Source organism: Canis lupus, chromosome 32, assembly GCF_003254725.2.
Source record: "Canis lupus dingo isolate Sandy chromosome 32, ASM325472v2, whole genome shotgun sequence".
Lineage (NCBI taxonomy): Eukaryota > Metazoa > Chordata > Mammalia > Carnivora > Canidae > Canis > Canis lupus.
This window is the reverse complement of record NC_064274.1, coordinates 5,336,143-5,350,739: the sequence shown is the minus strand read 5'-3', so window position 1 is coordinate 5,350,739 and position 14,597 is coordinate 5,336,143. Positions and strand designations below refer to the sequence as shown.

The 14,597-nt window shown below is 34.7% G+C and overlaps 1 protein-coding gene across 3 annotated transcripts in view; it reads left to right on the top strand.

Annotated features, from left to right (window-relative positions):
* Positions 1 to 14,597, top strand: part of PRKG2 (protein kinase cGMP-dependent 2) — a 99,514-nt gene that overhangs the window by 28,835 nt on the left and 56,082 nt on the right. For all 3 annotated transcript variants that reach the window (XM_049105011.1, XM_035709754.2, XM_035709755.2), the window contains exons 3-5: positions 6,144 to 6,310; positions 10,525 to 10,638; positions 12,113 to 12,218. In XM_049105011.1, coding sequence (XP_048960968.1) covers positions 6,144 to 6,310; positions 10,525 to 10,638; positions 12,113 to 12,218 — 387 coding nt within the window. The remainder of the gene's footprint in view (positions 1 to 6,143; positions 6,311 to 10,524; positions 10,639 to 12,112; positions 12,219 to 14,597) is intronic.

The window sequence follows — 14,597 nt, the reverse complement described above, 5'->3', positions numbered from 1 at the left end:
CTCAGTTTTATGTCTTTCTAAAAACTATTTTGTGCTGTGTTGATTCTCATTGTACTTTTTTTTCCTGTTTTACTATTTTTCTGCTTCCATTTTATTGTTTACCTTCTTTCTTTTTTGAGCTCACTCTGCTCTTCTTCTTCTAGCAGTTGAGTTATTCACTTTTACCTTTCCTCTTTTCCAGTGTGTCTATTTAATACTGTAAGTTTTTCTCATAGCATGATTTATGTACACCTCACAAGTTTTAGTATGTTACATTTTTATCACTTATTTCAAAATATGATTTGATTTTCCTTATTATTTAATCATTGATCAGTGGGCTATTTAGAAATATATTGCTTGAGGCACCATTAGGTAGCTCAGTCGGTTAAGCATCTGACTCTTGCTTTTTGGTTCACGAGGGTCATGATCTCAGGGTCATGAGATTGAGCCCTGCATTGGGCTCCACGCTGTGTGGAGCCTGCTTGAGATTCTCTCTCTCCTTCTCCCTCTGCCTTTATCCCTCCCACTGCTCTGCTCATGCACATGCTCACTCTCTCCTCTTTCTAAAAAACATAGAAATAAAAATAAAAAATAAAAAAGTAAGTGTATTGCTCAAAAATTGTGTTACTCAATTCTTAAACACTTGAGAATTTTTTTATTATTTTTTATTATTGATTTCTAGCTTAATTCTACTGTTCAAATAACATACTTTGTATTGTTGAGACTTGCTTTATGGCTCACCATATGGTCAATATTCATGAAGGTTTTTGTGTACATGAAAAGAATGTGTATTCTGAATTTGTTGAATGCAATCTTATCTTTTCTTTTTCTTTTTGAGGGGGAGGTAGGGAGGGACAGAGGGAGAGGGAAAAAGACAACCTAAAGCAGGCTCCATGCCCAGTGTGGAGCGCATTGCTGGGCTTAGTCTCATATCCTAAGATCATGACCTGAGCTGAAACCAGGAATTGGACACTTAATTGACTGAGCCACTCAGGTGCCCCAAATGTAACCTTTTAGACTATCAATGAGGTCAAGAAATTAAGTTTGATAGTCAATTGTTTAGAGCTATGTTCTGACTAATTTTTGTCCACTTGTTCTGTGAGTTACTTAAAGGGATGTGTTAAAATCTCTCAAAATAATTGTGGATTAGTTTATTCTTTTATTTTTGTCAATTTTGTTTTTATATTTGATGCTATCTAGTTAATTGCACATGGATTTAGAATACCTATATCTTCCTGATCATATCAAAGTGAAATATCCCTCATTTCCAGAAATGTGCTTTTCATTAAAGTCTACTTTCCTGCCTCAAGAAACATTTTCTTTATAATTGGTTTTTATATAGGATAAATACCTCTTCCTACCATCTTATTTGCAGCCTTTCTATATCCTTAACTTTAAGGAATGCTTCTTATAGGTAACACACATTTCGTATTTCCTTTTTATTTTATTTTTCAATCTGACAATCTTTTAATTGCAGTATTTAGTATGTTTATCTTTAGTGTAAATGCAAATATTTGCTTATTAATGTTTTTTTCTTTTCCTTTGATTTCTTTTCCTCTACTTTCTTGACATTTTTTAGGATCAATTAAATGTGTATTATAATTCCATTTTCTTTTCTGTTAGCTTTCTGGTTAAACATTCTCTGGCTAACCTTATAAGGGTTACCCCAAATTATGACATACTTCCTTAATTTATTAAATTTATAATATATATTAGTAGTTTTATTACTTCCTGGGCCTTAAATTATGTTTACTGCTACCCTCCCCCCCTCACAACTTGGCTATTATTCTCAAACATTTTATTTATCATACATTTTAAAATCTAGCATGTATTGATATTTCTCTTTTATAAAGATAAGCTTCCTTTAGTCATCCACATATTTACTTTTTCCGTTGTTCTTTCTTCCTTCTAACATCTATTAGTTTACATCTGGGATCATTTTCTGTTTGTCTGGAGCTCTCCACTATTATGAGTCTGTTGCCAGGGGAATGACACTTTGAAATGGTATTCATTTGCTTTTATTTTTGAAGATGTTTTCACTGGATTAAGGTATTGGAAATAGGCATTTTAAAGCTCTTTGGGGCTATCCCACTGTCTCTGGCTTCTGTTCTTTCAATTGAGGAGTAAGTCAGTCATGTTGTTGGTCATTTAAGGTAATGTGTCTCTTTTTTAGTTGCATTGTAGATTTTTCTGCCTCTATTTGGTTTTCAGCCATTTGACTATGATGGTCCTAGGTATGGTTTTCCTTGGATATGGTTATATTAAAGTCTATATCTTATACCAGCAATTTATTGATATATTTGGTCTGCTTCTATTGTCTTTTTTTCTCTTGGTCTTCAGTCATTTGGTCTTTTCTCTTGGTATGCCTGATGTCATGCCAGATACTCTTTAGTGAAAAACTCTAGAGAAAATTTGAGTCTCTAGATTTTGTGAACATCCAACAGAAGACATTTACCTTTGCTTGTGGCAGGCAGTCAGGCTAGGATCAAGTCATTTTAACCAAAATAGGAATTTATTTTGAAGTTAGTGTTCAGTCTATTTGGAGCTAGCCTGTTTTGGGCTGGTGTTTACTCCTAGGTTGCAGCCTTACAGGTGTCCCATCTGAAATTCTGGGTGTTTACCAGGATTCTTCCTTCATGGTGTGCTTTCAACATTAACTTTGGTCTTCCTAATCATTTGAGACTGCCAAAACTGATCAGTGCTGTGTGTGACTCAGCAAATACCCTGAAGGAAAAAGTAGAGGTGAATGTCAAGCACATATTCTCTTGTTGATCATGACTTTTCAGGCTGTTGCCATGTTGATAGATCTCTAATGCTTTCAAAAAGATTGGTAAAAATAGACTTTACTTAGCTTTTGAAATTGTATTGTGTGAGTATGGAGGGCTATTCTGTAAGATCTGGACAATAATAACCATAGGAGTGGCAAAGTTCATACTCTTTGTCATATAGTCACTGCTGTATGCTGCCTCCAAGACAATTCAAGAGAAGACCCAGTCCTTTAAGAATTTATAATCTAGAGGTGCCTAGACTGGGTGGCTCAGTCGGTTAAGCATCTGCCTTCAGCTCAGTTCATGATCCCAGGGTCCTGGAATCAAGCCTCACGTCGGGCTCCCTGCTCCATGGGGAGCCTGCTTCTCTCTCTGCCACTCTCCCTGCTTGTACTCTTTCTCTCTCTCTTTCTGTCAAATAAATAAATAAAATCTTTTTTTTTTTTTAATTGTAATCTAGTTTGGAGAAGAAGTCATAGAACTCTTTTCTAATAGTAGAATATTTTAATAGGGTTATACACTAAATTAAGTTAAAAGGATTTGCAAACTCTTTGAGGCCATGCTTAATTAATTTTTATGTCCTAAGTAAATGTTTGATAAAATTTGTTGAATTAATAGACATGAATACAACACTTAAGGAGCTTATACTAGACTTAAAAGATTCTGTGTGAGCTACAGCATCGAGGCAGAGTTGACTAGATCATAAAGGGAGAGTTATAAGGATTCAGTCAGTTGAGAGGAGAAGAAACTAAGTTAACTTGGAGGAGAAAACTAGCTAAACCTAAAGATAAAGTTGGCGGGCATAGAAGACCATGAGGATACCAGCCTATCTGAAGCAAAGGATTTGTTTTAGCAAGTAAGTACTGGATGGATGCAGTGGAGTCACGGGATGGTGAACACCAGATTGTGGGATGTTGATTTTCTGCTATGGACAAAAGAGTTTTCAAACTACTTCCACAGAATGTTCAGAGAGGTTAAGCCAAAAGAAGAAATAAATAAAAAAGACATTGAAAAAAAAAAAAAAAGACATTGAGGTTTGGAAACATTGATTTAAAAGATTTGTTTACTGCAAGGTTTCTTTGAACTCTCAAAGGATGCATTGTCAATTTCCAAAATTATTCCAACTGAGCACACTTTTGCTTATGAAGGAAGAGCACCACTTGGAACATATTTTGGGAAATTAGGCTATGTGGGCATTGATGAAACACTGGCTGGAATGTTAGGAGAGCATGAAAAGCCCATGAAAGCTGAGGATTTTTTGGCATTATGTTCATAGTTCTACTGTTTGCTCTCTGAGAAGAACGTGTAGCCAAAGTAATTTCTTGGTATATATTAGTTGAAGGAATTATTTGCTTTAGCAGATGAGGGGGAAATGAGATCAGATGAAGTCAGTTTTTTAGCAAGAATAATCTGATAATATAGTATAGAATAGACCACAGGGGAAAGAGACTAGAAGCTGAAATGCTAAAAAAGAAGCTATTAACGTTGTTCAGACCTAATTTTTTTTTCTTGGATTGGGGTGACATCCTTGATAAAATGGATACCTGTAATATTTTGTAAAGAGAAATGACAAGATTTGGCGATACCTTAGTTGCAGGAGGAAGTAAGCTCTCAAAGTACTCAAAGAGTTTGTGTGGCTCTAAGGATGATGGACTCACTATAGGGCAGAAGGAATTTCTTCGGTTTACTTCATGTACACCTAATGATTTGATGGAGAGGGTCACAAAGGAAGTATCCAACTCCGTGAAATTTTACTTGATGTCTAGTTTATGTTTGAGAACTTTCTGTGTAGAAAAATACCACGTTTTGAAACAGGAAAGCTAGTGATGCGAAAGAGTTTGAATTAAAGATACAGGGGAAAAAATCCTTATTTTTAGAAATCACACTGTTTGACTGAAATCAAATATGTTGTACAGAGATTGTGTTTTAGCCCACGAGGCCACTTCTCTGCCAGCTCAATAATTCTGTGATATCTACATATAAAGTATGTTAATGAAAACATTTGAAATTTATGGTAATGAAGATTGGGTAACTATTTTGAGCTACTTCTTTTCCAAAAGAAAACAGAATATTTTTAGGATTACCAACAAGAGGGCCTTGGATTTGGGGAATGAATAGATTATGAGATTGGAAAGATCTGTTGTGTCTAGTCTAGGCATACCAAGAGTCAAAACCTAGGTAAATCCAGTCTACCACCATCACCCTCTGTGTCTGAGCAAACCTAGCGAGTCCCAAGGGAGCTGACTTTAACTCAGAAGAGGCAATAGATAGAATGGAAACCATACATTCTTCAGACTCACAGACTTAGATTGAAATCCTAGGGGGATTATATTGCTTCTTACTTTGTAGTCTACGTACTGGTAAAGTAGGAATAGTAATTATCCCTCAGGATAATGGTGAAGATTAAATAAAATAGTACTATAGGCCCAATGCATGCAAGAATACATGAATAAATGAATACTGCATTGTAATTTCTTAAATATACCTTCTACCAAACCAACCAGATTTTCTTTCCATATAAAAATTATGTATCCATTAATGTTACTAATATTATTATTTATATATATCTGGAGATCTTGAGAGATGCTACATTTGTGGCAATGACAGGTAGGAGTGATAATAAAATTGACATAATGCCAGTTACAGAAAACTATTCAAAAATATTTTCAAAGGTTTACATGTGAAGTATGGTAGTTTTAAGGGTCAGTGTTGGTGGGGCTAGAAAAAAAAATTGTCCTTGACGGAAGAGTTAAAAATATACATGTGGTGAGGATCCCTGGGTGGCTCAGTGGTTTAGCACCTGCCTTCAGCCCAAGGCATGATCCTGGAGTCCTGGGATTGAGTCCCACATCGTGCTCCCTTCATGGAGCCTGCTTCTCCCTCTGCCTGTGTCTTTGCCTCTCTCTATGTGTCTCTCATGAAGAAATAAATAAATAATCTTAAAAAAATAAAACTAAAGCTGAGTGAAGTAAGTCAATCGGAGGACAAACAGTGTATGTTCTCATTCATTTGGGGAATATAAATAATAGTGAAAGGGAATATAAGGGAAGGGAGAAGAAATGTGTGGGAAATATCAGAAAGGGAGACAGAACATAAAGACTCCTAACTCTGGGAAATGAACTAGGGGTGGTGGGAGGGGAAGAGGGCAGGGGTGGGGGTGAATGGGTGACAGGCACTGAGGGGGACACTTGACAGGATGAGCACTGGGTGTTATTCTGTATGTTGGTAAATTGAACACCAATAAAAATTAATTTATTAAAAATAAATAAATAAATAAAACTAAATAAAAAATAAACACATATAGGTAGTAATATCAGGAATTTAAATGAAGTAAATCTAAATAACAAAACATGGTATTCATTATTGTAACTTAACATCTCTTTTCTATTACACCAGTGAGAAGAAGCTCATTACAGATGCCCTTAATAAAAATCAGTTTCTAAAGAGACTAGATCCTCAGCAGATCAAAGACATGGTGGAATGCATGTATGGGAGAAACTACCAGCAAGGGAGTTACATTATTAAGCAAGGAGAACCAGGAAACCATATCTTTGTGCTAGCAGGTGGGTTTCACAGATTTTTCTCCTTATCATATAACAAATATTTTGCCTATTGTGTTATGATTTGTTGCAAACATTTATAAAAATGCAAAACCAGTTGCTCTGTTTGTACAAAACATAACAGACTGAGCTCATGAAATAGTAACATTGTTGATATAATCATACTGGTGATAATATTTACTGAATGCTTCTTAAATGCCAAGCATCCTATTGAACACTTTAATAGATTTCATTTCATCTTCTCACCAACTCTGTTAGGCAAGTGCTGTTACCTCCATATTACTAACGTGGACTTTGTCACAGAGAACTTAAGCAACTTATGAAAAGCCACAAAGCTCCTAAGTGGTGGAGGTAGAATGCAAATGTAGGCAATCTGACTTGAGTCCATGCTATTTATCACAGTGCTACTTACTCAACGACTGCAAAAAAGGGGTTTCTATTCAAAATGCTGCTGCTTCTGTTGACATTTTTAGGTTGTTGTAGTGTGATAAAGAAAAGTTATTTTTGTGGTTCTGTAAAATATTTTGTTTATATATGATTGACTTCAAAAAATAATTTAGGTACATGTAAGCAATATATGAATCATGTGGAATGCCTTCGGATTAATACTGGTGTTTTTAAAACCATTTAAATGGTTTTCTACATAAATGCTTATAGGAACATGTTTATATGCTGGAGAAATTTTAAAAATTAGAGGATTTCTTTTTTTAATTAAATTTTTAAATTTTATTTAACTTTATTCATTCATGAAGGACACAGAGAGAGGTAGAGACATAGGCAGAGGGAGAAGCAGGCTGCATGTAGGGAGCCTGATGTGGGACTCGATCCTGGGATTCCAGGATCACACTCTGAGCTGAAGGCAGACGCTAAACTGCTGAGCCACCCAGGCATCCCAAAAAAGGGTTTCTTAAGTGCATGCCTTATAGTGGTACTCAAAAAATGATTTTAGATACAGAAGCAAGAAATTATCTGAACAGGGCATATGCTTATTGAACACTTTGTCAAATTCTGAATATCCAACCTTTTGGGATTTTAGGGAAAAAGTTAAAGTGGTTTACCCAGATGGGGTGGTAAACTAAGATTTGCTATAGCCTTTTATTTTATACTGTTAGTTCCTAGCAATCTAAGACTGCTTTTGGGATTCTTATTTCCTTAGGGCCTTAGGTATGGGGCAGAAGTTGCATATCCAAACAAATTAATAAACATATGTTATTCTATTTATATTGTATGAAAGGTTGTTTTCATATACTTTGATTCTTCAGACACACTAGTTTCATAAATATTGGTGTTTATTTGCCATAAATATCTTTGTAGACACCCTTAAAATTATACAGTCATTCTAAAGTAATTATTCTACCCAGGAAGTGAATTAGAGTCTGAATTTAGCCAGCCTTCAAGTTTTTAGGGACAGATGATCTAGAGCAATTTCTCCCTCTTTCAGCTTTTCTCTTGGCCATTTCACTTCTACTTCAGTAACATCAGAAATTCTGACAAGAAAAGATAGAAAATTAACTCAACAAATTTCATTAGAACCTGTTAGACAAGGATGAGAAACTCATGTCAGCCCATCTCGTTCCTTTTCAGTGACTCTAATGGAAGGCTAGGGCAGAGAAGAGTTAGAGCAGAAGCCAGCATCAATACAGTCATTGAAATCAGGGCTACAGCTCACATGGAAATGAAAATTGGACAATTTCTTATTTAAATTAATTATGGTGTTAACGAAGGACCAACTTGCCTGATTTAATTGATTGAGAAAATTAATTAAAAATCTCCCCTTTATGACATAAGATGTAATAATAATAATAATAGCGTATTTAGTCAATACGCTAGTCAATAATAAAAGCGTATTTAGCTTAAACTTTTGATATTCCATATAAATCTTCAGTATTGCTCAAGTTCCATGAGTCATAATCATTTAGAAAAAAAAAAAAGCTTGAAATGCACGATGATCCATGATATCAACTTGACAGTGCCACTAAGTGGTTTCGATGGTATAGAATTTAGTTGTAATGAGATATTATTAAATTTTGCATATCTGTAGGATTTGGAGCCAACACAGAGTTTATTTATTACTATAATGTAAGTTCTATCAGAGTAAGTATCTTTTGTGTTTTGTCCATGTTGCCTCTCTGGCCATTGGACCAGTTCCTGTTACAACACAGATACTGAAATCCAATTTGGTGAGTGGATGGCTGAATAGAGATGACCTAGAGCTGCCTAGCGGTGAATTAGGCAAAGGGAAGAATAATTCTTCAAGGGAAAGAGAATAACCCCACCATTTTTCTTCCTTTAAGAATGTAGGTCTTTTTTGCATATGACCTTTTGTTAGGTAAAGTTTTAGTTTTACTTGTTCAAAGGGAAAGGAGAAAGGAATCACCAGAGCAAAAAAATTGTGAGGATTTTGCCTGACTTGCTATCTTTCCCTTCCTGCAACTGTTACCTAGATAAAGGTTAGTGTCAGGCACTCTTTCTCATTTTTATAAGCCTTAACATTTTTAGAGTAGTTTTAGGTTTGTAACAAAATTGAGAGGGAGATACTGAGATTTCCCATACTCCCCTATCCCCCCCCCCCCCCCCCCCCCCCCCGCCCACACACATGCATAGCTTCCACTGTCATCAACATCACTTACCAGAGTGGTACTTTTTTTTTTTTTTAACCAAGGATGAATCTATATTGATATGTCATCAAAGTCCATAGTTTACCATAGGGTTCATTTTTGGTGTTGTACCTTTTATGGGTTTAGGCAAATGTATAACGACATATATTATAATACCATGCAGAGTATTTTCACTGCCCTAAAAATTCTCTGTGCTCCTCCTGTTCATCTCCTCTAGCCCCCATCCCTGGCCACCACTAATCTTTTCTTCCTCCATAGTTTTCCTTTTTCCAGAATGTCATATTGCTGGAATCATAGAGTATGTAGCCCTTTCAAATTGACTTATTTCACTAAGTAGTATGCACTTGAGGCTCCTCCTGTCTTTTCATGGCTTGATAGCTCATTTCTTTTTAAGTGCTGAATAATATTCCATTGTCTGGATGTACCACAGTTTATCTATTTGTCCATTGAAGGACATCTTAGTGCTTTTTAAGTTTTGGCAATTATAAGTAAAGCTGCTATAAATATCTGTGTTCAGGTTTTTATGTGAATCTGAGTTTTGAACTCCTTTAGGGAAATACTGAGGAAGGCAGTTGCTGCGTTGTATGGTAAGAGCATGTTTAATTTTGTAAGAAATTGCCACACTGTCTTCCAAAGTGACTGTCCCATTTTGTGCTTCCATCAGCGATGTAGGAGAGTTCCTGTTGCTCCACATCTTCACTAACATTTGGTGTTATCAGTGTTCCAGATTTTTGTCATTCTACTAGGTGTGTGGTGTCACTTAATTGTTGCTTTAATTTGCATTTCTCTGATGACATATGATGTGGAGCATCATTTCATATGTTTATTTACCATCTATCTTCTTTAGTGAGTGTCTGTTAAGCTCTTTGGCCCATTTTTAAATGATTGTTTTCTTTTTGTTGAGTTGTAAGAGTTCTTTGTATCTTTTGCAAAACATCCTTTTATCAGATGTATTTTTTGCAAAAATATTTTCTCCCAGTCTATGGCTTGTCTTCTAATTCTCTTGATACTGTTTTTCTCAAGCACTTTTCTTAGCAACTTTAATTTACTAATTCATTTCAATGATTGAGTGGTTAAACAACAGTGGAGGCGTGGTGAAGTTACTTCCCCAAGGTTACATAGCCAATGATTGGTCAGAGCCAGGCAGTCGGACTCCAGGGCCAATGTATTTCTCAGTTATGACAAATTAGTCTTTCTGTTAATGTGAATGGCTCTGCTGTGTTTTCAAGGCATACAGTGATTATTGTGTTCCTTGGACAAGAGAAATAGTTTTATATGCTACATTTTCATGGGGTAGAATGAATTTTAAATACAAGACTTGGCATCCACTGCTTCAGGGGAAGAACTTGGTAACAATGATAATAATATTAACAAAAGCTAACACTAACAGGCAGGGTAGGTAACTCTTTCTTTCAAGGTAATTAGCTAATAATGAGTAAATGATTTCACCCTGGACCACAGTATTATAATGAGAATCATAAGGTATGTTGCTGTTATGCTTTGTATACTTTCTGATTGTCTTATTTTTGTGACTTATGGAATCCAGATGGATTCTGATTGTGGGTTTTTTTTTTTTTTTTTTTTAATTCTGATTGATAGAGGGCCGACTAGAGGTATTCCAAGGGGAGAAATTACTATCATCCATCCCTTTGTGGACTACGTTTGGGGAACTAGCCATTTTATACAACTGTACAAGAACTGCCTCCGTTAAAGGTAATAGGAGTGAAATGCTATACTTTTGAATTGTTACCCAATCTTTATGAAGATGTCAGTCATTATTGCCTGCTGAGTATCTTTGTCTCTCATTGTGCCCCGCAGGCTGTTGTTAATGGAAATACTGTGCTTACAGGATTTATATTGAAAGCGCTTATCTAAACAATTCAACTTAAGAGAACCTTTTTTTTTTTAAGAGAACCTTTTATATGCAGATACCTGCATATAAAATATGAAAATAGCTTTATATTCTTGAATTATTCCAATATTTGCTTTAATTGCCACTTCACTTTTTTTTTTAATTTTACTGTGAAAACATCTGTGTTTGGCTTATCCAGAATGTTTGCTTTTCTTTTTTTTTTTTTTTTTTTTTTAATGTTTGCTTTTCATTCTCCATGATGTTCTGATCATATTATAAACCAGAAAAATTAATGAAGCCAAGGAAGATATATAAATATCAAAAGGGATTGAATTAATTGATGAGAGCTTTCATAAGTGACTTTTGGGGTTAGTTTAAGGGTTCCTATTTTTATTGACTTTATTCATGGTAATCTTGGGCAGAATTAATTAGCTGTGTTTCTCAGTGTTTAGGACTGGCTTAAGCATCTCAGAATTGCTGCAGGATTTGATAAAAATGCAGATTCTGGGGCTTCATTCCAAACCCAAATTAGAATCTTTGGCAATGGAGCCTAGGCATCTATGTTTTTATCAAGAATGTCAAGATAAATCTAATTCACTCTAAAGTTTAGTAAACCAAAGCTTTGGATTTTGATTTATTTTATAGGCTCTCATTACTTCTTTGTTTCTTTTTTAATTACAATTGTAATTTCATCTAGATTTTTTGAGCTGCTACTTCTGCTCTTCTTCCTTTTTAGATTTTATTCTTGCTTTCCATGTCTTTCCTATAAAAAATTGTCTCAAAAACTGTCTTGCATAATCTCTATGAAAATGATTTGTATGCACTTTATACAAAAGTAACCATAGAGATCCTTAAAATATATTGGCTCTCATTAGCTACAATGTCTGAACAACATAAAAAGATATAAAAACATACTCATACACTCAGAGATCTTTAACTTCCAATTATCAACTTGTGAATTTTTCACTCTTATGTAGCTACAAGCTGGCTGGTTTTCTCTTGTATCACAGCACAAATCTGAAATACATCCTGATGATGTGGTATGTAATTAGGAATTGCAAACTAATTTTGATATCATCCTAAGCAAAACATAATTAGAAAGGAAATCTTTTGCTACTCACTTCCAAATCATGGTTCATTGCAAAGCCAAAGATGATTTTATAAAACTACCCACTAGTTATGTCACTACTTCCTCCCATTTGCATGTTAAATAATGTATTTTCTAAGAAATATCATTTTATGAGAATATATGAAAAATTTATTGATTAACATTTTGGAATGTTTTCTTAATGTGGGGCTAAACAATATTTTATTATTTTCTTGATTTTTCTAAAGCTCTTACCAATGTTAAGACTTGGGCACTAGATCGAGAGGTATTCCAGAACATAATGAGAAGGACAGCTCAAGCTAGAGATGAACAGTACAGAAACTTCCTCAGAAGGTAAGAATAACCCATTGGTGGAAAGAATAGAAGATGGTGTAGCCTTATTGTAGATATGTTGGGTTTATCACAATAATTATTTTATTACAGCTTTTCTCATTTAAGCATTTTCCACATGACTAAACCACAGGAACAAAAGTATTCCCTTGCAGTAAATGTAACTATGTAGGAAAATTATATTTAATTTCCATTAGCCTTGCACACTGATTTATGCCTTTCACTAATTTTGCCCTTGTATTGATAGAGTCATTGAATATAGTATAGAAAAATATACAAAAAAATCCTAAAATGTTCACCTGGGCTGCTCAGTTGACTTTGAAAGACATCCTGTAACTTGAAAGTGTGTAGCAAAAGATAATCTTCCTAATAATGCCTTGGTTAGAATAAGATTAAAATTAATTTATTTTACTGCCTTAAATTGCTTTACCCGAGACATTTTTTCTCATTTATATAGCCACGTCATTTTCCAAATTAATATTATTTGTAGCAAATTAACTTGCCAGAAATGTTAATATGCTTGTCATGATGACACAGATCCTTGGAACACATTTTGTGAGCTATTCCATATCCCCCAAAATTTGTATGCATCAATTCATAGAGAAACAAATACCTGTCTCACTGAAAAAGCCAGTTATGAATATAAAAAGATTTTTTCTGGAGAACCTAAGTTCTTTATTTAAACTATTTCTGCGTTTCTTTGTGGGAGTTTTGGCAATCTCTAAAGCTGTAGTACATACTATAATGAAATGTTACCTATGGTAAGTGATAATAATAATAATAATAATAATAAATTGTAAGCTCTTTTTAATTATAGTGATTTTTATGTTGGATAACTAGCCTGCAAAGTCAATGATTTTGGAGCTGTACAATGTCTCATATATACTAAGGACTCAATAAATAGTGAATAAATGTATTGTTAATCAGTAGAACATTGTAGGTGTTAAGGGTTCTTCTGTAGACTCTGATTTACCCTCCCAGAGATAACACAGACTCTCGGCAAAGAACTGCAGTAGTGATAAGCAAGTGCCTTACCTAAATGCCAACCAGCACTTCAGCTGACATGTTGTGGAGTCTGTCGAGTCTAGGTAACCTAAACTCCAACAACCGAGCAACACAGGTCAGCACTGAAAGCTAATGAACTACACTCATGCAATTGTCCAAGAAGGGATAAATAAATCTACCAGTGCTTGTGAGTTGCCTTTGAATGTGTGAGATAAAACTTGAGCCTCTAGGCGTGGCATTTTGTTCCCTTGGAGTCTAGGGTGTTCTTAGTAGAAGGAATTCAGAGAAATTACTAGTACATAAACCTTCTTCCTTCTTTCTTCCTTTTGTTATCTCATTCATGAATTCATTTAACAAATACTTATTGCTGGGCCCTAAACATTGTGTTCAGTGGCCATCCAAATAAACCTTATCTCTTTATGAAAGGGAAACAGATTAAAGATTTTTCCTCATATCAATTTCCTCATTAATCTTCCGGGGTGATAGATTTACAGGAGAGACTTTTCATTAACTTTATAGATCCCAGTTTGGACCAGAAGCAGAACTTTCACAATGAGTGTATGTTAATCAATGACAAGTTCTGGTTACCTTTTACCTTTCCATTCATATAAAGGTAGATTACAGAAAGACATTTCATTTGGTTTCATAATATACAGTAAGCTCTTTCTTTTCCCATGTACATCTTTTTATTATAAAGTATGTAATATATGTACAAAAGGTATATAGTGCATATGTAAGCTATAAAACATAATAACAAAATGCTATTGTAGCGTCATTAAGCTACTTTCTGCCCAACCTAGGAACTAGAACATTAGCAACATTAATTGTTGTTTTCACATGCTCCCCATTCATTTCTCAGCTTCCTACATGTCTCTTCTTGGGGGTGGTCGGTATTCTGAAGTTTAGTAATCATCCTGGTATTCCTTATCACCTTGCCTATAGCATGATTTTACCTCTTTTTGAACTTAAAAAGAAAAAAAAACAGTGTTATTTTTGTAACTCAGTTTTTTATTCAATATCATTACGTTTTTCTGTTTCATCCATCTGGTTGGTTTAGCCATTTCTCCTGTTGTAGAATTTACTTATCTGAGTCTACTACAGTGTGTTTATCTGTTCTCCAAGTGGGGTGTGTTCTGGTGTTTTGCAATTACAAACAATTCTGATATGAACATTCTATCCACATCTCCTGGCTATGTGCCTCCTTGTGCACACATGCAAGGGTCCATCTAGAGCTAGCTTTTCAAAAATTAGATCCAGTTATGTATTTTTAGAGCATCATTTTTCCCTTAGAGATGTCAAATTTTAGATAGGTAAGTAAAGAAGTATTTATCTTACAGATAATATATGAACAGTCATGAGTAAAAATGGATAAAGTCA